General features: G+C 43.1%; 1 protein-coding gene across 1 annotated transcript in view; it reads right to left on the bottom strand.

The window, feature by feature from the left end:
* Positions 1-27,063, bottom strand: part of crybg2 (crystallin beta-gamma domain containing 2) — a 48,115-nt gene that overhangs the window by 9,073 nt on the left and 11,979 nt on the right. Inside the window, exons 3-8 of the mRNA XM_084378528.1 lie at positions 23,595-23,750; positions 20,314-23,162; positions 9,938-11,105; positions 8,352-9,143; positions 2,939-2,986; positions 84-202 (exon numbers count right to left, since the gene is read on the bottom strand). Coding sequence (XP_084234654.1) covers positions 84-202; positions 2,939-2,986; positions 8,352-9,143; positions 9,938-11,105; positions 20,314-23,162; positions 23,595-23,750 — 5,132 coding nt within the window. The remainder of the gene's footprint in view (positions 1-83; positions 203-2,938; positions 2,987-8,351; positions 9,144-9,937; positions 11,106-20,313; positions 23,163-23,594; positions 23,751-27,063) is intronic.

The raw sequence follows: 27,063 nt of genomic DNA, 5'->3' as shown, positions 1-27,063 counted from the left end.
TTGGTACTGTAGCTTTAAAGGGAAAATTTGGAGTAGCAAACCGTGTAAACCTAGAGCATGTGTGCACGTGTTTAACCACTCACCCCCCTCTGACGACCCTGATGGAGATGGTCTCCTCCAGCTCCCATGCCGTGGCATCGATGACATCGCCGCGCACCTCGGTCCTCTGGCCGCACATCCCTGGGCGGTCAAAGATGTACATCTGGGCAAAACGTGGACAGATGCAATAAATAATATGAATTGTGAACAGGGCAGGGCAGAAATTTTCTTTGCAGCTGAAGGTTGTTCTTCAAGATCCAACGTTGTGCTAATTTTCAGGTTCATACTTTTATTTTGGATGTCTACATGCTTTAATGTTCAAAATACTGTCTGAACCTTTTGTTTTAGTACTTGTCTCTTAAAGACCCTCCTCCCAAAAAGCCCAGTCTGCTCTGATTGGTGATCTCTTACAGGCCTGAGCAAGCACCAACCGTCAAGTTTACGCATCAGGTCTGCTGGTGTTTTTATAATTACGGCCATGCTGGGGGCGTGGCTGAAGGCGGGGACTGTAAAGTTGTGACATCACAAACTTAAGTAGTTTAAATCTCACTTTCTACAACATGGGACCTTTAAGCAGAAAGATTATCAGGTTTTAAACCTTGAGAATCATTTATCAAATAAAATATAATGATTCGAAACTCAATTTTAATATTAGAGGCCATTTACGAGGACAGGGAGAAGGATACAATGGCAGCCTGGATACAGTTACAGTAATGACAAAAGAATTAATGCAGGCAGGAGTTAAACTGGTGCTGCTGACACATCCTACATATGTTTATGGGGGAAAAGAAGAACAGAATATCATCCGGTGGCATCATCTCAAGTTTCATATGTGAACCTGAATCTTAAATTTCATGATAATCCCCTGAAAACATCTGATACAAGAGTCGTACAAGGAAGGAAGCAGCAGCGTGACGGTTGAGTTGCACTACAGCATCAATCTGAGTGACATTTTGCGCAGATATATATAAGGAAATGAAATATACTGAACACGTGGAACAATATTTAAATCAGCCGAAAGGTTCTTTGAAACTCCAGGCTGAATTTGAATAAAAGCTTCTCAAAATAAACTGCTTCACGCCGAGTGCCGACATGTTTCGTCCGGTCAGGTCTGAGGCCCTGCAGCGTGGAAGAATACCCAAGAAGCTCAACCTAAATGTCAGCTCCACCTCCAGCAGTCAGAATCTTTCATGGACAATCTCAGTGGGAAACCGTACGCCCGTCAGCTGCGTGCAGGAGCAGGCCTGACATTTAGCTAATAACGAACGCATCCTGGGATAGGCGCAAGTAGCAGGTATGCAGTTAAACGGCATCAAACACAGCCAGACATTCCACGGAGGTTTCTACGGTTTTCTGGTGCAGGACAAAAACCAGACACTCCTAATGAAAAAGATTATGAAATTGCCCTGATGGGAGAACATGTGTTAAACCAAAGAAAAACAAAATAGAGGGAACGTCTTTTACAGATGACTCTTCCCCCTAAGGTGAACAAGTCAGGTGCTCTGTGAATGAATGCATAACTGCGTAATGCCAGACCACATGAATGGCTCGCACTGAAAGCCTCGTAACAAACAGCTCTCTGCGGTTTGCTTATATGAAACTACTCTACAGTTAGTTTTATGCCATAACCCTTTAAATAGGCGTGACTGATGAAGCTGCAGTGGAATAATTTTAATATTAACAACTTAGAATTGAATGTTACTGCAAACAACATTGTGTGTATGTGTTTTACCGCTTAAAAAATCTGTACTAACCAATGTTCAGAACAAGAGTCTATAGCCATGCGAGCGGTGCACTTTGGAACAGGGGTGTTTTGAGCTAAATGCTAAAATTAGCATGCTTACCTGCTCACAATAACAATGCCATATGCAAATATGAGGGCTACCCACTGCCCCTCAGAGATGCAGATAACAGGACTTTGCACCATTTCGGTTTAGAGTGTTAGCATGCACAGAAAGTACAGCTGAGGCTAATGGGAATAGTGCTAGCTTGGCAAGTCTTTAAAGTTTTAAGGATTCATCCTCTTGCGGTCAAGGTAATCTTGAATCTAAAAATGCTCATCAAGCTAGTGCCATGAAAATAAAAACATTTATATAATAAAAAATGTTTTTTGAGGGTTTTTTTTATGTTAACCATGTGAAGTGAAATTGATATTTTGTTGAGATAATGTCTTGGTCATAATGCTAATTTCCGTTAGCATGTTTACAGAAATTTCCATTATGTGTTAGCATCTAGTTCAAGGACTTATTACCAGCTATATAAAATCAATCAAAGAATCAGGTCAGGTCACTTCTAAAAATTAACCAGGGTATAATGACTTTGTCCTCTCTACAGAATGAATCACTGACGTCACGCTAACAACAGTCACTCCTGGGTAGACAGGTGGCAGTTCATTTGCATTGCTGAGGTATGCAAAATCGTTAGTTTCAGCCATAACTGTACGATTGAAGACCTGATGTTTCCGCTATACTTATTTAATGTACTGTTTTGCTACCCAACAGCTACATCTCAAACTAAGTGCTACTTAGAGGTAAACTCGAGCTGTCATTTTCTTTAATCTTTGAAATGACGTCCTGACAAAAGAAAATGAAATTCTATGTAAGCTATGTGAGGGAGTGTTTTTTTTTTTTCTGCCAGGAAGTTATTGTAAACACGACTGGTTCCTCTGTCTCCTTTCTATTCCCCACATCCTCGAATGACTGTTTCAGTCTGTCCCATTTGTCAACACGAGAAAATTAGGTCATTATTTATCTAACCGGTGTCACAGCAAATACCACAGACAAATAACACAGCCTTGAGGATTACTTCCTGGTCCCAGGTTGAAGTTGATGAGGGAAAGTAGCGTTCAGCTTTGTCGCTAGAATGTGCTCAAGAGAGTATTTGGTATGTGCAGACTCACCTTTCCAGGACGAGGATTGAGCTTGCCATGTTCCTTCTCTTTCGTGAGCTGTAGACAAAGACAAAAACAAACTTTTCAATATATATCCTATTTATGAGTGTTTTCCTTTTGTTTACTATTCCTGACATCCTGAGGCAACTCAGTGCAGACAATGAGCGTCAAAAGCCAACATATCATCACTGATGCTGAAAGCAATGATGCAACGGCCTCAGCAATCATTAAGATTACGCCCAGTCTCTAACTGGTGACTTTAACACATGCCAGACAATCCAAACATGGTGGATGTTTATGTCAGCCCGTTCGACAGGTTCTGGGGGCGTCAGGGAGCGGAAACGAGGATAGAAGACATCATTCGTGACAAACGAGCTTCTCTTTCTGGGTTGGAATACATTCCTCCCTGCACCTGTTCAACCTGATGTCTCCTACTGTACTACCCCCCTACTTATAACAACAACATGAGCTCACCTGAGAGCTCGGTCTGAATACTGGACAGTGATGAATTAAGCCAGTGTTTCACCTGTGTGTGGGCGTGCATGGCATACCATGCATTTCCAAGTCTTTAAATCTCGGCTGGCATGCTGCTGGAATTTTGGTATGTTGACTCGCGGAGCTGGGAATGTGGTGGCAGGTCGGTGTCGTTTAATTTGCATATACTTTTATCATAGAGATTGGTGTGTGTGTGTGTGTCTTTGTGTGTCTTTGTGTGCGTGGTCTCAGGTAACACTTGGCCCCTGCTCTCTGGAAGCTCTGTCGGAAACAGGTTATCATCCGGCTCACGTTACCAACCAAAGAGGGGCCTCCGACAGAAGCTTCTGTTTCAACTCGTTCTCGTTAGCGTCCGTCCTTGTTCTCATTTAATTTGTTTTTTCGTTGAATACATTTTCAGCGGAAAAAAAAAAAAATCAATCTCGGCCAAGTTTAGCTAAATATTTAGGACACAATAGCATTTGGACATTTCTAAACTGTAACCGAACACCTTTTTACACTTTCAGCGAGAGCAGGCCGGGGGGCTGAATGGTTGCCTGGTACCTTTTCAGCACTGACCTAGTAAATAAAGTGACTCATTACTATTCACAAGACATATCATACCTCAGCAACAACAACAACAAAGAAGTTTCCCACCATAGAGCCACGTCAAAAAAAGGCTTCGACCTACCTACCAACTGTTGATTTCTTGCAATTGTTATTAAACCTCTTTTTTCACTTGTATGGTATTTAAATGACAAGGAGGATTGTCAAGTGTTGTTCCTATATGCTGTGTTCATATGTTTTAATAAACTGCCAAATGTGCAAGATACAATTTTCCACCATGGTCGACTTTAAAGTTTTATTCAGATCTACACTAAAGTCTATTTCGTGCTGTTAATTTGCTTTCACCCGCAACATGCTGCAGTCAATGCTACGAATGGGGACATGCTGTCATTTTACATAGTCAATAAAAATCTAAAGTCAACATTTAAGTTCCTCTAGCGTGTAATATGTATGGCATACTGTATGTGAACGCTGTTGGGCAGGAAAACCTGATCAAAACAGGTGTGTGACGAATGCTGAGGCGAGACGAGAGCTGACATGGTATCATAACCTGACTGACTGCGACACTTGAGTCGGTCTCACAGGTTTTCCTTCCTTTCCTTACGACTATTTTAAATATTTACATGCATTTTTTTTTACCAAAATCTACATTTTTACAAGCAATAACTAATACTTGAGGGTATGACCAATACCTGGAACAATCATGACAATCCCATTAGGGTCTTACGCAATGGAAACATTCACTACCCAGAGCATGGTAAAAATGGCATTACCTAATATTCAGATTTATCGTGATGTTCAAACATGTTGGTACATTTATCTGTAACAGCTGCATAGTTGGACATGTAATGGTATCAATCATAAACTGCTAGGAAATTACATCCCCTGACAATGTTTTACAATCTGACTCACACTGGCACCTTGAGCTAACGCTAACTTTACGTGTAAAGGCACTTGTAGCTAATGCAATTTGACAGTTGGACTCAAGAACAAGATTAATAGTTTAGCTTGAGCCTAAAAAAGTAGCGGTTCCCCAAATATAAAAATAATTCGATGCAGCATTCTCCATGCTTAACACTGAAGGTATACGTCTGTGTACGGCAGCTGCACTTCATTCTTGGCTTCACTTCACAGCTGAAAAAAAGGTGAGAAAACCACATCATTAATGGGAAGTGATGTGTTTACTGCTGCCTTGATGATCAATTAAAACTCCAACTGACACCTTTTCCCCTCCTGGTACCTTCCCTCCCAGAAATCTGGGCACAAGATCTGCTCTCCCATAAAATTAATTACCACAGATGGAATGTGTGGTTTCGGCAAATCACATACTCAAGGGAAAAAAAAGAAAAAAATGTGCTTTATTTACAGGAATACAACAAATGCCACCTCTTGGAAGAGAACAGATAACTGCATTTGCCATCGTCTCTCACCCTGCCCCCCTTTAAATTTCTCCCTGTCAACTCCACTTCATCAAATATCAAACAAACAAGCAGAGAAATGCGAGGATGAACACAAAAGGACGAGGTGTGGCCCTGTCTCTGCAGGATCAGACAGATAGCTGGGATGGGTGTGGTGGCCGGTGGAGACGGGAGAAAAAGAAAAAGGAAAAAAAAAACAGAGAAGAAGAAAGTGTTCAGTGTTTTGGATTAAATGATTGAGAAGCCTTACGCCCACCTGGCTGGCTGAGAAAGTGCCACTGATAGTTAGAGATTACAGCATGTAACCTTATTAATGCTTTGACAAACAGATAGCGATCAGCCCTGCAGCGTGTTCAAAATTCCCTTCCAATTCTCCTTTATGTCAGCTGTCAGCAGGATAGAGCTCTAAAACACATCTCCCTTGTCACAACGTGACGCTAATAAACTGTTTTCATTGTCTGGGTGCCTTGGCACAAGAAGTAACAAAAAAGTAGTTTATGAAGATACACATAAAATTCTGCAAAAAAATAAGGATTGTGTAGTTTCTTGCACCTTTTTCTAAACATCTAGTGTGTGGAGGTTGCAAAACAATGTCAACATTTACATTTCAGCACAATATTACAGGGTGAATCCACTGGTTTCAAAAAGAAGTCTGAGTGTATATGAGCTTATGAGGAAATGACCCCACTTCTCACTTGATTTAATACCTCAGTAAACGGTTTCCTGATGCGTTTATGGTCTCAATCATTTGTTTAAAACCCTCTTTAATACAGCATGATGTTCATTTACAGTAAATTATAGGGCGTTGTGACTGACGGGTCGCTACCACAGCAACGTCAATCATGTGTAGCAATGCTTTTGCACCCAGGCTCCTCCCCTCTAGTCCAAATATGGTAACTGCTGGCTCCAAAAAACCAAAACAGCGACAGCTCTAATGCCAAAACTCGAGGCTTCAAATGGACACTTACACTTACACTTGGTTTTTCTGCATATGACCTGACATGCAGATCAAAACAAAACCACAGCCGAGGTGGCTTCCGGTAACTAATCACGGGTTGTGTAGGGATGCAACTTTATGTATTTGTAGCACAAGTGTGATGTCGTCACTTGTCTGGCTCTCTAGTTTCGGTTTAAAACTGTCTGAAAAAGTCTCAAAACTGTTGCTACTGCAGTAATATTTCCATACGTGGATTTTTAAAAGCCCAAACTCATCATTCTACGTTAGTCTCAGTCTCAGTGGCCCGGTCAGTAATATGAGCTGTCGTTGGCCTGTAAAACAGGAGCCATGCTACTGATCACCACAGAGGATTGTCTGAGCATGAACAAACATCCTGTGCAAACATTTGTGTTTAAACTGCGCAGAACAGCTGGAGTCTAACTAGTAGTTACACCTCCAGCACCCAGCAGACACTCTTTTTGTGCTTGCATGCACCAAAATAACTATCACTATCCCTGCGTGTGGCGATAAATGATCAACAAATGATATATTGCAGAGAGCAGAATCATTAAAAGACGGAGGGTACAGTTCTGGTTTTACTGCTTGTCGCAACATCCTAACCTCCCCTCGGGGATCGGTTCTGTGGTGTCTTAACTGCTGGCGCACTGCGCTGTTTGCATTTGAAAGATAATGGTTAATGGCTGACTGGGAGATCAACATTTTGTGGTTCCTTTACTAAAAGAGGAAGAACAACTACAAAAGTGTCTGTGGTCCAGAATTAGTTGGCGTGTGGGCACAAAAAGCGAGAGGACGTGATGGGCGAGAGGGCGTATGTGCGCCTTCACATGTGAACCTCTCGTGCCAATAAAAATACATTTAAGACATGCCCAAATCGGTTAAGCCCACATGAATGCTTGCATGTGAGAACAAGTGCGTACATGTGTGTAGACGAGGCTGGATACACACCCTCATCCGTGTGATTTAGTGATGCTCAGTGGGAATAGCATGTACCTGACAGGTGGAGGTGCAGGTGGAGGTTTGGAAGTAGTTTTTTTACATTTTGACACTACAGCATGCTGAACGTTTGACTTGAAACGTGTGCAGCCACTTCGACTTTTAATGACAGTGAGCGCTCTGCAAATATTTGAACTAAGCAGCTCTATAAACCGCACATGTTACAGTATGTGAAGGCATATGCACATCGACAAAAGACTTTTCTTGTGTGCACAACAAACCACGTGAAGTCATCTCTCTCACCTATTGTAAGCCGACCTCTTGTTTGTCTTTTTGTGCAGCAGTGAGGGGACAGAGATCTGAGAGCCACCTACAGACTAAGTAAAGACACTTATTGTACAAAAGGCTGAAACATATGTAGAGGATTTTCTTTCTGATGTTGTTACCTTAGACGTAGGTGCCATTTCAAGCCTCACACAACCCTCCACTGACTGCAAATGTACACACTGGAATGATCTTTTTTGACGTCTTCTTCTACTGCATTCTTCACAACTAAACTTCTGCCTCAGTGTGCAGAAACACCTGCATTATTTGCACACCGTGTGTGTGCATGTCTGTTCATGAGCCGAGGCCTGCTACCTCATAAATATGTTGTACAAGCTCATCACCAAAAAGTAGAAACAGGATTTCTTATAAATTTCCATTTATCTACAGCTACAGCTCATCGAACTTTATCGTATAAAGTCACTCATCATCTACGGTGTTAGAAATGTGTTTGTCAACTAAGCAGTATTAAGACATAGTAAGGGCCTGTGTCCACATAGCATTTCTTCAAGGCAGAAAAGGGCTGGCAGAGAGCTTGGGAGCGCTGTGTTGATGGTGCGGTGGGAGAAAAAAATGCTGCACGTTGGTTTCGATTGACATCAGCTAACACAGTCATAACCCATCTAAGATATGATTGGTTGCTTGCTTTTTTTCACATTGGGAACATTTGAGTTTTGTTGTTTCCATTTTGTGCTCAGAAACAAACACCATGTGGACACGAGCCTAAGAACATACTGGTAATACTTACGTAAGCATCGGGGAAGGCTCTGTATTTCATTGTGAAGTTCCTCTCAGGTTCTTGGCTCTGGAACTGAGACCCTCCTTGCTCACTGATGAACAATGGAGTCTGCTGGACCCCCGTGGTGTTCTCATTACTGAAGCTGCGCTGCAGGATGGGAGTGCCCAGTCCTCCATTGCCTACACCCATCCCCATCCCCATCCCAATCCCCATCCCCATCCCCATCCCCATCCCAAGCCCCTGTGTCTGGCCAAACATCGACAGGTGGGAGTCCGCTGGTGCGAACGGCCTGTGGAGGTCTATGGTGCCGGTGGGGCTGAGGAGGCGGGTGGGACTGTTGCTTGAGGTTGGCGAGGTGATGCCCACCTGTGGGGGGCGACTCATACGAGAATTAGATTCATCAGCCCCGGACAAGGAGCCTGACGCGGAGGACGTGGAGTTCAAAAGGAAGGAGAAACGGTCAAAGCGGGATGAGGCTAGGTCTGTTGCAGAGCCCAGGTCAGGCTCCCTTGGCCCTATTTCAGGTAGCGAGCCGCTGCGGAAGAGTTGACGTTTGCTGTCATGTGTCTGATCTATGGAGGATGACCTGTAGCTTCCAAAGATGACACTGTTATCTAGGCGAGAGCCAGTGTTGGGGGACTGAAGTACTCCATTTCCATTATGTACTGGGGACAATAACTCATCAGGTGAAGAGTCAGAGGATCTTCTCATCACGATACTGTTGGTGGCAGATGCTCTGAGGGGCGAGGGAAGACCTCTTGTTCCAAGTTGCTGCTGGTCTTGCAGGTGATTGAACGCATTCTGTAAGTAGCAATGAAAGATAACATGTTCCTTAAAAAGCTATCTTTTCAATCAATCAACCAATCAATCAATCTCTGTTCACAACAAAAGTCATCCCACGACACTTTCCAAATTGAGCAGGTCTAGACAATACTCCAACCAATTTGTGACCAAATCACATTAATTTTTACAATTTGTTCGCTGTGGGGCAAATTTCAAGCCAATGCGTGTTTCCATCCATTACTGTTAGGTAGTAGGTTCACACGGCGGCCATTTTCCTCTGACGTCACAGAGCTCGAATGCTTGGACAATCTTTTGTTGCTGTGCTCCAGGTTGCCACTAACTGATCAATCAGCAACTAAAAAGACAAAAAAGACTAAAATGCTAAAGTTAGTTGTTGTCTACCAGATGCTAACGGCTAATCAAATATGTTGTTTGAACTTGAAATATGGTCCAAGTCCCCCCAGATTTACACCATCCATTGTCTTTTCAGTTGCTGATAAATCAGGAAGTGGTGAACTGATAACAATTTGCCATCTTTCCTCTGTTTATAATACACTTGCAGATGCAGGGATACAGAAGAGGAAGTTTTCATCTCTTCAGCTGACATGCTGCATGTACGTCTTGATTAATTTGTTTGCACTGTATTGTTTGTTTCCATCGCTCTTTGTCGAATTATATTTTTTAAGAGCCATGGAACTTAAAGAACCAGAAAAATGTAATTTAATAATAATAATAATAATAATAATAATAATGTACAGTTATTTAGTTAATGTACACTACATATACAGAGTGTTTTCTGAATGTAACAATACCTGCTGGCTCTGCTTCATCAGCTCCAGTGGTGAACGTGTGTCTCTGGCGGTGCTCCTCTTTAATCCCAGGTCAGCAGGCAGCGTTGGCAGAGTAGGCAGAGCGTGAAGTCCGTTGAGGGCTTTAAGGTTGCCGGTGACAGAATCAGTGACGTCTGAGGTGATAGGGCTGGCAGCATCCTCGACGATCGGTGGCAGGGAGGAGATGAGGGTCGGAGCTGGCGCACGCATGAGCGTCTGTCTGGGCTTCAGGGTAGGTCCCATGCTTTTCAGGGTGTCCACCAGACTATCCATTTCGAACTGGCTGGGGGACTCTGTGTCGGGGGAGGCAGGGGGAGTGGAGGGGGGAGCTGCAGGCTCGGAGACCAGCTCCACGCGCGTGGCCTGGAACACTCCAGTAAAACGGGATGGGTCGTAGTCGTCCTGCCCCTTGTAGCTGTCTGTGGCGTCGTAACTGCTTTGCTGTGCTGAGGAGAGGCCGGAGACAAGGAGCTGTGGTGAGTCCCACAGTGACTTTATCCTCTCTGGCTCAGCCTCTCTCAGTCGCTCTCTTTCACCTGCAGGTACAGCAGGCTCCTCCTGCTCCTCTAAGCTTCTCCTCCACTCATGTCTCCACTCCCCTGCTGGCTCGCCCTCACCGCTCAGATAAACTTTGGCCCTGTCATTCAGCCTGTTGTCAGGGGTAATGTGTTCCTCTGGGGAGGTGGAGGAGGCGGAGGAATAGGTGGTGCTAACATATTTGTACGCTGTAGCCTCGGGGAGAGCAGAGGAGGACAGGGGGGAGGGACTGGAGTAGGTGTCAGACACTGTGTAACTCAGAGAATCAGTAAAAGAGGAATCCTCTGGGCTGTATGGTCTATTCTGAGAAACCCACTTGAATCTATTCTTCCATCTGTACTCTGAGTTTAAATCTGCTCCGTTTACTTCAGTCTCAGTGGTGCTTGTTTCACTCGACTCCACTGTATCCTGGCCAGCCTCAGTGGTGCCACCCTCACTGATCAGAGACAATTTACGGAAGCGTTTGGATTCATCCTCTTGCGAGGGAGATGTGCTCTTTATAGTCAGTTTGGTGCTCAGGCTGCTGTAGCCTGAATTCATTTTGTCAGCCGCTTCCTGGTCGGCTTCAGTCGGCTGATTTTCTGAAGCAAAGACTTGTGTAGCTGCCGGGGACCTGGATGAACACAGAGAGAAAGAAAAAAAAAGGGCAACAGATGACAAAATAGAAGGACAGAGACGGACAGAGAGGCTGATTTGATCATTGGTTCACAGTGTGTCAAGGGCTGCAGTGCCTCCGGGGCGTGGTATGTCACGCAATGCCGAAATGCAAAATATGCAAAGCAACTTTGAGGATCTCACCTTGGATGCAGTGCCAAACACAGTTTATAAAGACTTCATAATTACAGCAGCTGCTTGACTAATTTCTGACGTATAATGACTCTAACAATTAGAGATCTCTTAAACAGGCACGAGTTTAGAACAATACGCAGACTTGCTTTTTACACCGCTGCTCCTAATCAGGTGCCCCAGCACATAATTTAGGTGCACCCAATGATGCATTTTAATTTAATTTCTTAACACTTGAACAGGTTGAAATACAGTTTTTTCCCATTTAAATCACAGCACACACAACAAGAAATTGCGATAAACTAAATTGTTGAAAACATAAACTGTTAAATTATGGACACTATCCAGATGAATTATGGGAATTGTGGTACCTTGTGTTTTTGGAGTTTGACCAATACTAGCAACCAGTAGTCTGGATATCTTAGCATCTGCTGCTGCAATGGTTTCTTTATTTAATCTGCCTCCCACAAGACTCCCAAAACTTTATGAAAGTGAAACACTAAATTACTGGAATTCCTGAATTATGCTTATCCAGCAGCAAAACATCTTTAGCTGCTCCATTAAACTGGTGTGTTTGATTCAAATAAGTCTCATTTTCTTCTCTGTCGCAGAACGACAACTTCGAAATTATTATCAAATGCTGAGACAAACGCTTGAAATATTTGTACACCGTAAACATGGTGTCAAAAGCTTTGACATTCTTACATCCGCACACCTTTTTCTTCAAAGCCTTCACCAAAGACAAGCTGGAATTATAATCATTTAAACCTATACATGAAACCCTTAAAAACCGTGTTGTTTGTGTAGGTAATGAAGATTGGCAACCCTGTTTTTGTGGTGTCTGACAAGCTAATGCAGGCTAGGCAATAAAAAAAAAACAGCGTAATCGTCTCCGCAAGTATTGTGTGCCGCACAAAACTAAGCATTAAGTTGGACGTCAAGAAGCTGAAAGAAGTCAAGCAGTAGTTTCAGCTGATCCTCCGTCAGTGGAGTCATTCACCTGTCATAGGTCTTGAACTTCACAGTCTGCGTAGCAAGAACCTTTCAAGGAGGGGTAAGATTAAAAATCAATTTAATTAAAAGGTTGACTGTGTGGGCGACTACCAGTAAAGGTGAAAAGCTTGTGAAACTGCGCGAAGAACGGGCACGGTGACTCACCGTCATCAAACAGGTGAAACAGATGAGCGTATGCCCGGGGTGGATTATTCAAAGGTCATGAGAATTAAATTGCCTTTGTGAATTACTTAAAGGCATGTGCCAAAAAGGTCACAACTAGACGTTACAGCAAAAAATGTGCAGTCATAGATGCTGGTGTTGGGGACTTGTAAGCATCGCTGCAAAAGATTTGAGTATCAGTGGACCTGAACAGAAACACACCGACCAAAGGATGAGTCACTCTCAAACTACTGCTTCTGCAGATCGAGCTAAAAGATGATGAGTAGAGACAGTATTTACAATAAGATTAACACAGTGGTTAGTTTCTACATGACAATCGGCCACTAAACCCCAAACCACAGTATATTTACCTTTAGATTTTAGGCTTAATTAGGTACTTTTGAGCCGAAAGGCAGCTGGCAGCTATCTTAATATCTGACCACCCACGGAGATATAGCTTCGGTTTATGACGTGCGGGGGACACAAAGAAATAAATACACTATTTATATACATTTAATCAATCTAGCAGATCATACATTTTGATGAAACCTGTTATTGTGCTTCTAATAACAAAAATGTAAATGCTCTGTAAACGTCTGTATTGTTAATACATTGATCCGAAATGTTTTTAGTTTACTGCTTAAATATCTGATACCTTGATAATGTTGTATTTGAATACAGCACTGTGGGGGGTGTTTTATGTCCAATCAGAACTCATGTTCACACACGCTCTGACTCTCGCAAACACACTCAATGAACCTGTCTAAAATATGTTATTTTATTTTTTTCCCCTACAACCATCTGGCAACCCCTGGAAATTAACTCCCCTTGGGGGTGGACACGAGAACCAAGTTGAGAACCAATGATTTAAGCAGTCGGTACTCCTCAGCTGGCCCTGAGTTGTGTCTGCAGGCATTCATGTCACGTTGCATACAGCCCCAGTAACCTCCACCAATGAAGGTGGAGCAGCCTGTCGAGTATGTAGCCCTCGAGGTTGACTTAAGGCAAGAGAAATTCAGCAAGCATTTGCATAGTGAGGTCTTTGTTATGAACGTGCGACAACAACTGAGGCGAGTCACATAAAAAAAACAACATTGTTTTCAACTGGTATCTCTTTCTCAAATCTCAAATCAACACGTGACGCAAGAATGATTCCCTCTATCCTCCACGTCCTCCTGGGACATTGTGAGTACATTGCTGTTCCAGTGACAGAACCACACCTGTACATTTTGGCAGCGATCCCAAACCTCATCCAAGACTTCAAGGCAGCATGCAAATTATAACACTTCTGACACAATTAGACTGGAGGACACAGACAGAAAGATTGATTGCGAGGCACATATGGTACATCAGTGCATCAAGTTGCAGGTGCTGGGACGTTCTGTGATAATCAGTGGTTCTCAAACTGAAGGGGGGGGGGATGGATGACAAGGGGATATAAAGGGGTGACACTAAAATTAAATTAATATAATTTATTTAGAGGAATTAATTAAGATTTTGCTGCTGTTACTGCAAACTTTTAGCAGCTTTCCCTATCACTGTTAATGATTTGTAACAATTGTGGGGTGGGTAGTGTGAACTTTTTTTGGCTTCTGACAGAAAAAGTTTGAGAACTACTTCTATAAATACACACCTGGGAATCAGAATCAATGCAAAAACATGTGTTAGTACATGTACCAGCGTCTACAGGGACCTCACGTCTGTATGTACTAGTACATGGAGTGACACCACATTTGGGGAATGTTAACGTTGCACATAAAAGGCAAACGACCCATGTAATTACATATGAGCATGCTATAATTTGTAGCTCCCGTTTGTTATGAAACTCTCAAAGACCTGCCTCCATGCAAATCTTTAACTCATCTTCACAGCAAATACTGTTAATTTCATACTGAGTAACATTTTTAATGTTGCTCTTCCGCCTTTGGTGACAAAAAGATATGTTGGAATGTGGACAACATACCTTACACCAAAGGAAACTGTGAAACATGCCTTTTGTTTTGGATGGTTCCTGTTGAGGCACCCAGGGCTGAGAATGACAACCATGTGCACACACAAGGTTCTATCTAATGGATGTTAAGGATATTTTACTCTTTACAGAAAACACATGGAAACACAGACCAGAGTGGAAGCACTCGACTGGAATCAGATAATCAAGGGTGGAGCCTTTATCAACATTGATTTTGAAATAATGCCAATCAGTAAGAGCTCTTTGCAAATACTGATGAACTCAAGCAGAACGCACGCAACTCTCCGGAGGCCAACATGTGATACCTGCCACAATAACAGGATGGAAACATCTTGTCAGATCTGTCTTTCTAAAAATACATAAAAATCTATGAGTGGGTGAAGAGTGCATGTTTTTCTTTTTTAGCCTCCCTTCTCTCCAAGAAAGCTAAAAGAGTTTGTTAGTTTACTTTTCGTCTCTCTTCATGTCTACAGGGGGATTACCCAGTGTACAGTAGTGTGACTCGTGATTGTTTGGATTGCTACATGAACAACCATCTGTCCGGCTGTCAAACGGCAACCAGCCCTGCAGCTCTACTGAGCTCAGAGGTGTAGTTTACACGCCGTCAATCACTGGGTTAAAAGTTAACTGCAAACCTGAAAATCATGTTGAGTCCAGTTGTTACTACATGGCCTTCATAAGATGAAGCATTAGCATTGAACTTGTGTTAATGCTTAACGCTGAAGGTGCAGAATTTTTTTCTAGAGAAAAACGGTTGATGGTTGAGTCTCACCCCGATGTCGTAAAACTCTGACGCTTTGGGTTGGCTGCCTTCCCGGTGGCTCAATCAGAGTACCAACCCAAAGTGTTGTGGTATTTAACAACTTAGAAATGAGACTAAACAATCAGAATTGTCTACTTCACCTTTGAAGTTTGGCACATCAACGTCTGTTTAAGTGAGTGAAATAAAAAGCCTGCGGTGGCTCCAGAGGAAGCTGGGCAAAACCGGATAAATTGGTTCAGTTCAGTTTGTTACACCTTAAAGCGGTTGCTTTTTCATTTCCACTGTCAACAGTTGGCACCAAAAAAACAGTTTGGTACCGTACTGTTTTTTGTTACCCTTCTGTTGAGGTACCTAGCACACTGATCCGATTCTAAAGGTTGGAATTAAAACACTGCAGACCAGTCGGATCGGCCATAATCATACAGCAGGTACAGTTACCAGGGGTTACATAGGGTTCAAAGGGTACTATACCGGAAGTATTTCTGTGGAAACGCAGTTTATTACTACAACTTTGAAAATGAAAAGAATTTCATGTGTGTAGTTAGAAAGACCAGTGGAGTTTACCAGTTCTTTGTAGGCCACTTGTCATCTCTGCTTGAGTCTAGCAGCATGTGGCTACATTAGCTGCTACCAGCATATCAAACTCAATCTCAGACCGAGCTGGGTAATGTGGGCGACAGGTAACCCAAAGACGATGGTTTGTTACACACAGAACCATGAAAAGGCGCTGCAAGAAACTGTGTGGAAAAGGGCGGACACTTTCAGAAACTACTTGGCAGGTGATGACCATAAATCAACAGGAGGAGAGCACTACCAGCAGAGCACGATGGTAAATAGCTTGTTCTTAGCTTCCCTCTCCACGACGAAATACTCGCCAGTTCTTATAAAACTGATGTCTTAACCTCTTGAGAAGCTGCCATTGTGGCTTTCTAATGATGAGTCGCCTCTCTCGCTGGTCGTCACAACTAAACCCCGGCCGAAGCTATTGTGTTTAGCTGCCAGAAGTTCGTCAACCTCTAACTTCTTTACTGGTTATCCAAGTGAGATCACCTTCAACCTTATCTGCTCCTGTTAATTAAAATTCTTGGTCAACGGCCAACGTCAGATGCAAATGCTGCAATAGCAAAACATAACTGTGCCACATATTTATGTCAGTAGGCAAATGAGCCATCGAGAGATGCAGTGCTACAGGTTTCGGGACATGTTACGGAGCTATAAGGGGTCATTAACTTATGAGTACGTCTTGCAAAACTCATAAAGATTTCCTGCAGTGATGCTGCTCTTTGATACGCCCAAGTGCCCAAGAAAATGCAAATTGCAAGCATAGCACATGAACCACACAGCAGGTCCTGGGAAGCAAATTACCCACTCAGAGTTGGTTGACCTAAATGACAGTGCAGGAGGAGGCTCGGGAGAAAGTGGCAGAAAGAGGGTTTGTCTGACTGACTGCTGAAAGACAACTCAAAAGAAAAGACTGGAATATTTTGTTGGTCTGATTAGAGACATTAAAACAAAACTGCAGAGCCTCTACAGAAGTGACCTGGACAGATTCTTGGCTGAAGGCTGTATTCAGACCGATCTTTTGGTCAGTGAACTCCGTCTGGTCTGGTTTCTTGCTCCCAGCTTGGGAGCAACGACCTTTCCAAAGAGGCTCCTTTCTCCATCTGCAACACGTTTGCAGCGTATTTCTCCACCCTCGCTGGTGTAATCTCCTGGCAGCAGAATGTTGTTTAGGGTTTCTCAAAGCAACTTAGCGGACCTCTGAATGCTTGTGCATGTGTCGCTATCGGTCTTACACACACGCCAAACGTGTCACGTCAACGATTGCTTATGAGAAAACATAAAAACCTTCGATTAAAAGTATTACAGTATGCGGATATATTTGTCCTTTAATACATTTAGCGAGAACAATACTGCTGATCCGCCCGTCTGATTGGCTGCTTATGTGATTGTTCACCACAGCGTGACGCTGGGTTGCGTTTCTCTAGAAGTTGATTCTGTTTCAACTTTTCACCACAGGGCCACTGTGTGTGTTTTTTAGCAACAATTGCGGTCAGCAGCCTTAAGACACTGCCTTTACTGGGAATGCATGTGAGGACTGGTGTTTTCACTGCAACGTCTGAATGAATGGAATAAGGGACGGGAAGATATAAGCAGTTATCTTGGATCGGGATAGAAACACTTGGGATGAGTTGATCGTGACGATTTTCCATTACCCGGATAATCGTGAATATCCTCATGTCCGTGACTTGAAAAGGCTGTCTGGCGCGATAACTTACAGTCCGATATTTTAGTGCCAATATGAGAGTTTTAGGCATATTTTCATGATTACCAGAATAATATCGTGAATAGCATATATTTTTGCCAGGATGATCACGACATTACACCTTCAAGTCGTCCCAGATCTTGGCATGATAAAGCTGTGAAGAGGCAGGATTTCAGGAAGATGACTACTGTCAGGTCAAGACGTGGTCCTCCCACATGCTCTGCTGACAGGTGATTTACAGCAGATAAAGTCGCTCATTCCACTCGTCTCACAAGTAAAGCTGTCAAACAACAGCCAGTCAGTCACACATGAAAGAAAAACAAAAGGGACAAAGCTCAGAGGCGATTGTCTGACTAAGACCAACAAGTGGCTTAACTGGCTTCAGATCTAATCCTACCAACAACATGTCGCCTGTCACAGTTCAGATTTTGATGAAACCGCTAAAAATGAGACTAGATTTAGTGTTTTACACTTAATAAATTCATCATGGAAAAAACAAAACAAGCCTTAATGATGTGGCAGATGTTACAACCATGTTTTCGGCAAAAAGGAAAACTAGATTTTAAACACATATTACCGCTCATGACAGCAATACAGAAGAAGCCGGTCAGACAGGTGGGGCTGGCTGAATGCCTCATCTTTCAGTAAGCATCAGCATGCCTGATCACTGGTGTTGTTTTAAGCGTAGGAGGAAACAGCTTGTTCGTTGGCAGATTATGTAAAAAAAGAATCTATGAAAATGATGAAACAGAAGCACGCACAAAACCCTCCGCTCCAAAACAACTTCTTCTTTGTTGACATTCATTCCCAACTGTTACGTTTCAGCCCCCCGCCTTCACTCAGCCTCTCGCAAAATGTGATATTTCCGCTTTAACAACAACAGAAAGATGATTTGCTGTTATAAAAAAAACATTTAACAACTAAAACAACTAACTTCATTCGATACTTCATTCTAATTTGTGTGTTTACTTTCTGTCTATTGTCACAGAGGAGGGTTGTTTGAGTTGTTCTTCCCCATCTGAGGTCTACACAATCTCCTGTTTCTATGTGTGGTAACAGGATCCGCCGGTGACTTCCACTCCATCCGAAAACATGTCTTTGCTGCCATCTTGTGGTGTTAAAAATGCAAAACAATATACTGTCTGGTGCAGCACATTACACCTAAGCTGTGATACTTTGAATAAATAAGGAAACACACTGATTATACTGTACAAAACTGACACCAGCAATCAATATTTAAATGATTTTAACACCAGATGCACCATTACTGTTATGCAAAGTTAACCCTAACCCTGTTGAAAGAGAGCAACTTTCCTTTCCAACAACGTCTCTACTGTTCTTCCTCGTGAGATCACCTTCAGCCTCATCTGTCCCTTTATTAATATAAATCCTTGGACAAAGGCCAGCTTCAGATGGAACTGCTGCAATACCAAAACATTACTGCGTGACATACCATCCCATATGTTTATATGCAAATGAGCCATCTGGCCCCAGACCCAGTGCCACACTGTAAGCACTTCCTGCAGCGATGGCACACGTTAGTATTGTGTGGCTCTGTGATACACACTGAAACAATAAGCATGGCACGTGAACCACACAGCAGGTCCTAGGATAGATATTTTTCATGGTAAAAAAACATCCAAACAAAACTCTCGAACAGTCCTGTACAATTATCTATTTATTTTCTTGCCATCTGTTTGCAGCTGAAACATAATGTCACCAAAATGCAAACAAAGCAGAGCATCTGGACCTCAGAGCTTGAGTGAGGGTGATATGGGAGTGGTATATCTATCCACACTGTAATAAGAGCTGAAACAATTCATTGGTTAATCAATAAGTCAATCGACAATGCTGCTTTCCTCTGTTTTAGATTATTGTTAAATGAATATCTTTGAATGTTCAACTGATGTTCAGACAGAAGACGCAACATGAGAGAAGCTCAGAGAACTTGTGATGCGCATTTGTCACTGTTTGTCATAATCTCACATTGATGAAGAAATACATGACAGATAAAGCTAAGCTGAAAATAAGTTAAAACTCTAATTGTTGAGTGTTTGAAAATGTAAATCCAAAGTATGTATTGTTCATTGTACTAGACTGTTCACTAACTGTATTGTTACACCCCCAGAAATCAATACTGCACTTCATACTGTGCTGACTGATCAGTGATAGCTGAGGGTTCAACAAGTGCAGAGCATCGTACGTGCCCGATATCGTCGACTTGCTCCAGTTTTTATTTAGTTGAAACCCGGTGTAACCACAACCATCACCTATTACGGCTGTGCTGTAGAGTCTGGGTGTTGTCGTCTACTTCCTTACACTATAAGTGGATCACGACGTTATCTGTGCACATACCTAGTTGAGTTTATGTGACAGCAACAGCTCAGGACACCCAGTCATGACAAGTTAAATCAATCAACATGCGCTACAACAGGGTGTGCTCAGAACTACACAGGTATGTAGGCAGCTATGTTGGTAAACAGGGCAGCCTGTCCGGTGCTGAATTCTTTATCAGGGGAAATGTTTATCCATCGCACATTTCAGGCCCTTATCGGGTTACAACACGGTAAGGTGAGAAAGTCAGAGTCAGTCATCTTGGCTGTACCAGATTACCACTCTACATTAACGACAACATCGAGGCTAATTGAAGTGTCTAACGTCCCCCACGGGCTACATGTTGAAAATACCAGCACAGGAGCTACACAGCTGCAATTTCCTCAATGACAGCACTCTCAAGTCAAAATAACTTTCACGTGTTGCACTTTCCCGCATTACTCCCTAACCCTGGAATGTACTGATAGCAAACTATCAATTACACACAGAGATGAGGAAAAGCAACAAACAAAAAATGTGACTGACAGAAAACAGGACTCTCCACTTACCGCTGATGCGGGTCGAGTTGGGGCTCTGTCGGATGCTCGTATCTCTCTGAGAGCGTATCTGCAGCTTCGGTATCAGGACGGCGTGCGTCTTTCTCCGGGGCTGACAGCTCAACTGCCACCTGTTCTTGAACTGTCCAGGTTGCGTCTATCGGCTGAGTAATTGTATCCACCCACTCACTACTCTCTGGAGCTCTATTGTGTTCAATCCCTGTGGCATCTGATCGCAGCTCAGTGCTGCATGTCAAAGCACCCGTGACTCCACCACAGGAATCTTGACCTGGACTCGTTGTGGCATTGCTGGTTATTGTGCTTGCTTTGCTCCCTTCACCTTCAACTCTGGGTGTGATCATGTCTACCTCTCTTGTGTTGCTGGATGCAGTATGCATACGTGTAGGACTGATGTCTTTGTAAGCCAGGTATTGTATCTCCTGGCTCGGGTATAGTTTCTCTCTATCACGGTGGTCTTTTGTTTCCAGCTCATTGGTCCAGTTTCCCTCCGAGCCCTCCCCCTGCCCTCGCGGCTCACTGGAGGGTGGAGCAACCTCACATACCATCAGTTTATTCACCTGCTGAACCGGTGTGGCCAGTAACTCCTCCTCTCTCTCCTCTTGCCCCTCTCCTTTCACCTGTAGAAACACTTTGGTTGCCGCTTCTTTCACCTGACTCTCTGCGTCATTGCCTACGAGAAACTCAGATAATCCAGTTTCTTGCACTTGAGCTTGTGAGGAAGTCTGACCTCTCAGTTCTTGCTGCATCTCAGTTAGGCTATAGACGTCCATCTTTTCCTCCGGGTCCATTTTGCCCCCCTCACTCTGCACTGTTAACATCCTCGTTTCTTCCTCGTCTCTCTCGCTTAGCCTCATTCCTGTATCCTCCCCCTGCTGCGGAAACTCCTCGCGCAGCCCGATGGCCTCTTTCACCCTGTCTGCCACGCACAGGTCTTCTCTTTTATCCACCTTGTACATCTCTTCTTCCCCGCTGTCTGCATTGTCCTCTTCAGCGCTGTAGTAGATCTCCATGGCGCTGCCATCATCTGATCCTACGCTCAGATATGTCGGACTTAAAGGCCCGTCAAGCCCGTCCATCCGTGCAGGAGGAGCTGCTATTTCAAGTTTTGTCTCGAGGTCCTCCGCTGCACTCATTTTATCAGGCACAGGAAAAAGAGAGCCAGTATCAGCGCCTGCTTCGTCTGTGACTGACTCTTTGACAAGGATCACTCTACGTACGGTGTCGGTAATCTGAGTATCTGTCCCCTGGGGTGTTACATAGTCGGAAACAGGAGGGGCAGAGCTTTGAATCAGAGGGACTGACTTGACAGTGTCTCTGAAACTGCCTGATTTAACCTCTGAAGGAGGGTGGGTCAGCTCTGAGTAAAGGGTGGTATTGTTGTCAGCTGGTTTAGATCCTGAAAGAAGAGAGGAGGGTAGATATCTGTGGTGGGTATCTAGGTCTTCATGAGGCACAAAAGCAGTGGAGGTTTTGTCAGAAGTAAACCTGGAGCTCTCACTAGGAGAAATTCTCTCACTGTCGGCTGAATCTATGTTTGTGTAACCACCAACAGCATTATCCATTCTGCGAGCAGTTGAGTCAAATGTAGGTGAGGTCGACAGGCGAGAGTATGTCACATTAGTTTCCGTGTGACATTCGTTACGAGTTTTAATCATGACAGGTTCTGATTTGGTGTCGAGGTGTCTAATCTCTGAATGGACTTGAGGTGGAGGGTTTAAGAGGGACGATATGACTTCTGAGGTAAAATTTTGGGGGAAAAGTGACTCATACAGCTCCCCATATACATGTCCTTGATCGACAGGATGAGCACTCTTTTCACCGCCAACAGCCGATGTTGTGGTGACACTCTCGGCGGTTTCGGGAAGAGATCTCTCAGTGCGAGAAATTGAGACTTCTTGAGGGAATGAAGCAGAATCTGCATTGAGCGCCGAGTTGCCAGTGGGAGGACGAGGGCTTGACTCCGTAATAGTTTTGGAGTCAACACTTTTCAGAGAGGGTTTATCATTTGGAGCCGTACTGTCTGCTGTGTCGGGGGCATCAGGTTGATGATCTGACATTGTAACTCCGGTGGAGAGAGAGGTGTCGGTTTTGGTGTCAGACCGCCGGAGGATGTCGTTGTCAAACGGGCCGTTACTTGTGGAGTCAGTAACTGATGTGTTGAGAGCCGAGTTGTCAGCGTGAGGAACGGGGGTTGACTCTGTAATAGTGGCATCCATTTGGGCGTCGACACTTGCCATGGAGGGTTTATCGTCGGGAGGCTGATAATTTGATACTGTAACTCCAGTGGATTCTCCAGAGGTGTCTGTTTTTGTATCAGACTGCTGGAAGATGTCATTGTCACTCTCTACGTTGCGCGCCGAGTCAACGAGCGCTGCTTTGAGATCTGAGGTTTCAAGCTCGACTCCAGGCTGGTTGACTGGAGGGATAGCTACACTCTCGTCATCAAATGCAGAGGTGGTCGCTGTGTGAGCTGTGGAGGCAGATGACTCAGGATGTATTTTGGATGAGTTATCACAAACAGGGATGTTCATCATCTCTGATGAGACTGGATCATCCAGCTGAAGCTCAGGAATGGTAGCAATCGGTGCTCTCGCTGGTTCATGATGTACATCAACAGGATGGGAGCGGTTCGTCCGCGGCTCCTTCGCTTCTGTTTGGCTGTTTATAGAGATAGATGACTCCGATTGGTTAAGCAGAGTGAAATACGCTTCTGACTGGTTCGTGGCCACAGGAGGAGGAGAAGGGATGTCAAATGTATCGCTGGTGTCAAGCTCTGGTTGAGACATACTAAACCTCTTCGTGTTGGTCTGGTCCAACTTCATCTGACCGATGTCCAGAGTCTAGAAGAAGTTCAATGACAAATTTAAAGGTAAATTCAAGGATATATGTGATTTCTGGCGACCACGTTTACTTGAGTCACAACCTGGGAAACAGATTTAATTCAACAGACACAATTTCATGGTGAAGCAGATGGAATAACATTTCATACAGATGGGTAATTAGTCTCTAAAGATTCTGGAAAAATAGTCAAAGCAGTTGTGAGTGTCAATAAAACAACCTTCTTTCAAGCTTTTTGAAAGATTGTCCTGGGTGTATTTTTCAGAAAAACAAATGCTTCACCCGGCATAATACAGACAATTACATAAATATAATGATAATAAACAACAGGCACAAACACACAAAACAACATGATCCTATAACTGTATAGGCAGCTGATGCACCACATTTTCCAGAGATACAAAAAAAGCAAGGAAAAATGGGATTGAGATTACCTCATCCTGCTCTTCAATGCCTGGGCCATGAAGGCCAAACGTGCTCTTGGACATATTCTCCTCATCTTTCTTCTTCCTCTTTCTAAGGCCAAAAGAAAAGGTAGCAAACTTTTTGGGCTTGCGGAGGTCCAACTCTGAGTAGCTGAGCTCTTTGCTCTGAGAGGAGGAGAAAGTGATGGAGGGAAGAAGATAAACACAAGTTGTCAACAAAAGCATATATAAATGTATTGCTTTAATAAATTGTGTACGTTGTGATCAAGAATTGGGAGGGAAACTTTCATCTCAGACTCCATACAGGAGTTGTTCATTGATGATTGATAATAACGATATTCAATAGGTTCTGTAAGCAATTCTGGAGAAAGTTGATTGTTGAGTCTGCCAAATACCAACGCTTTAGGTTGGCGAGCCACCAACCTAAAGCATCGGTATTTGTTTGACAACCTGGAATGTGACTCAACAATCAACTATCTTTCTCCAGTATCACTGCCGTCAATAAAACATCCTGAACACAACAAAATAACAAGAGTTAGGGGGTAAAGCAGACACACACAGACTTCTGTCTGGTCTATATATTGTTTATAAGGAAATCCCTGCGTAGTATACCTCTAAAACATTATGTAAACTGTAAAAACATACCAAACATACCTAACAATGTTCATAGGAAACCTCCACACACTCCTTCTTTCAGTGGTAGGAATGAGGCTATTCCACCATGCTGATGAGTACTTGCACACGTAAACAATAAAAAGAGTTGACACCCTAGCGTCATTCCAAGCGTTAACAGCTGCCTCACCCTTTAAAAACATGGAAGACTAGAAGAACACGATCCATAACTCTGGTATCATGCTGCGGTGGAGGTGTTTGGAAAAAATAAACAACTTAACGCGACTTCCTGTTCCTTCAATGTGCTGCTACGTATCACCTAGCGTACGGTATATGAGAGATGTATAGTGAATAACATTACGCAGCCAGAGAGAGAGTCGGATTAGGGGCCGAAGTACAAGTCATAACTGACAAAGGAGACGACTACATTTCTTTACACTGTCATTGCTGTGACAAAACATTGTTTTGATTGAGATGAGTATAAGCGGCTGTAGCTCAGGAGGTAGAGCGGGTCGTCTAGTAATCGGAAGGTCACTGGTTCGAATCCCGGCTCCCCCTAGTTACATGTCAAAGTATCCTTGAGCAAGATACTGAGCCCCAAATTGCTTCTGATGAGCAGCTGGCGCCTTGCATGGCAGCCTCCGGCATCAGTGTATGAATGTGTGTGTGAATGGGTGAATGTGGCATGTGTTGTAAAGCGCTTTGAGCTGTCCGAGAGGACTGGAAAAGCGCTATATAAATGCAGACCATTTACCATTTATAAATCTTGGATTTAGTATGACCCAGGTGCTCCCTCATCACACATTTCACAAAGATACCAATCATGCAGACAGACATTGATGGAGAAGATGGAGGTGATGCCATTCCGGTGATCGTATTTGAATCTTTTGTTGAGCCGTGATGACAAATGACAAAGAAACACGAGGCTGTCTGTCACTGCCATCTGCCAGGTTTTTTAACTGGGTGTGCCCGCTTGAATTCTTTCCTCCAGCTACATAGTTTTGGAAAGTACGAGAAGCAAAGACAAGTGGAGTTGTGTTTGCAGGGGGTAGACTTGGTCTAATATATTAAGTTGTAAGCGCATGAGAACACAAACTTGTTGTTTAATTTCTGTTTTAATTATGACTGAGTCCAGTTTTTCAATCGTATCTACAGGTCCTTAGGGTGCTCATCTTAAAGTGGAAACTTGCAGGTGTAACAAGTGGTATTATTCCTCTGTTGCAGGAATAAGACAACATTGCAGAGGGAAAACAAGACTTATAGGGAGGAAACCTTCTTTGTCTCACAAATAAAATATTATGACGTCATAAGCGGTAAACCTAATACAGATTAAGGAGCAAAAAATCCATTGGATCAATATTTCAGTATACAAAAAAAGAAATAAGACATGTTGAATTCACGGGCACACACACAGCTGATTTGCTGTTCCAGCCTTATTTTGTCTGGTATGACCAGTAGGTTAAAGCAGCTAATGTTAGCTAACATTATACAGATGCTGATCTGTGACTGACAGTCAAGACTCTTCTTTGATCGTGCCGCTGTTACATAGTCTTCTCGCACTGTCCTTGCATTTCCTCTTAATTGTCAGTCGTAACCACAGTGCTCGCTGTCCAACCAAAAGTTTGGACACATGAGCAATAATGAGGCATGATGATTATAGGAAAAAGATCCTAATGCACTCAGTTATGTTATTACTGGTGACATACACGCACAATGTAAATGATATTCAATCACACAGTTGACTTAACTTGACTCGACTCTGTCTTGATTTTACAGAACATACAGCTTCTGTGATTTTCCGTTAATTTCCCCTGTATATAGCTTCATGTTATTTTATTTATTATATTGATATTCTGTTCCTTTTCCTTTTGGAAAGAGGTGTTGCAATTCCCTTTCACTGTTGTTGTACATGTACTGTTATGCAAATAAACAGGAACCTGTGGTTTTCCTTGTTTGAGTTCAACCTGACCGTCAGCGGCTCACGCAGCTAAACAAAAGCTAACAGGATGCTTTTGTCTACTGGTGGTGCATTTAAGTTCATCACCACGGTGTTCAATGATCCGAAATCCAAGCCTGGGTGATTTTAGATTCACTTTTCTCGTATAAATGTTAATAAAAGTGTTTTATTACCCTTTAAGCCCAATCTGCATCACTTGTATTTTGACAGCTGATACATCCTAAACACATATACTCAATAATACACACATCTACTGCATTCACACACATTCAACTTCATGCTCATATGCTCTTCTGTACGGAGCCTCTAACAAATCATTGGATTACAGTTGATCTTCACTCCAAGGCTGCTGCTTTGTAAGGCTCTGGCACCCTCTGCTGGATGGAATAAGGCCCCGCTACGGACAGAATTAAGTGTGATGCATCGGTACCGGATAACTGTTGTGCAACTCTCCATGTATAATGTATCTTTCCTTATCAAATAAAGGTCAAATGAAATGAATATTCAGTTTTAAGGCATTTGTCCTTTAGCTTAGGTATTTCGTTTTTCTGCTACTTTATACATAACTTGTACTTCACTACAAGTCAGAGGCAAATATTGTTCTTTTTACTCCACTACATTTGTTTGACAACTTCTGCCACTAGTTCATTTTGCAGGTTTAATTTAATTATACAAATATAATCAACAAATGAATCCTGATGTGTCTTTATAGATTAGGATGAACCTTTACTGATCCCCAAGGGGAAATTCTGCTTTTTCTGCTGTTACGAGGCAGATAAACGATATAAAGTAGTTAAACCCTTTCAGGTGATGAACACATTAATCCATCAATAGTCATAATCAAATAACTTATGATGCATTTTTCTGAAATATGCCATTCTGCATAGTGACCACTTTGACTTTAGACAC

The sequence above is a fragment of the Pagrus pagrus genome, assembly GCF_965226575.1.
Source record: "Pagrus pagrus genome assembly, chromosome: 17".
NCBI lineage: Eukaryota > Metazoa > Chordata > Actinopteri > Spariformes > Sparidae > Pagrus > Pagrus pagrus.
This window is presented reverse-complemented; position numbering and strand designations above follow the sequence as displayed.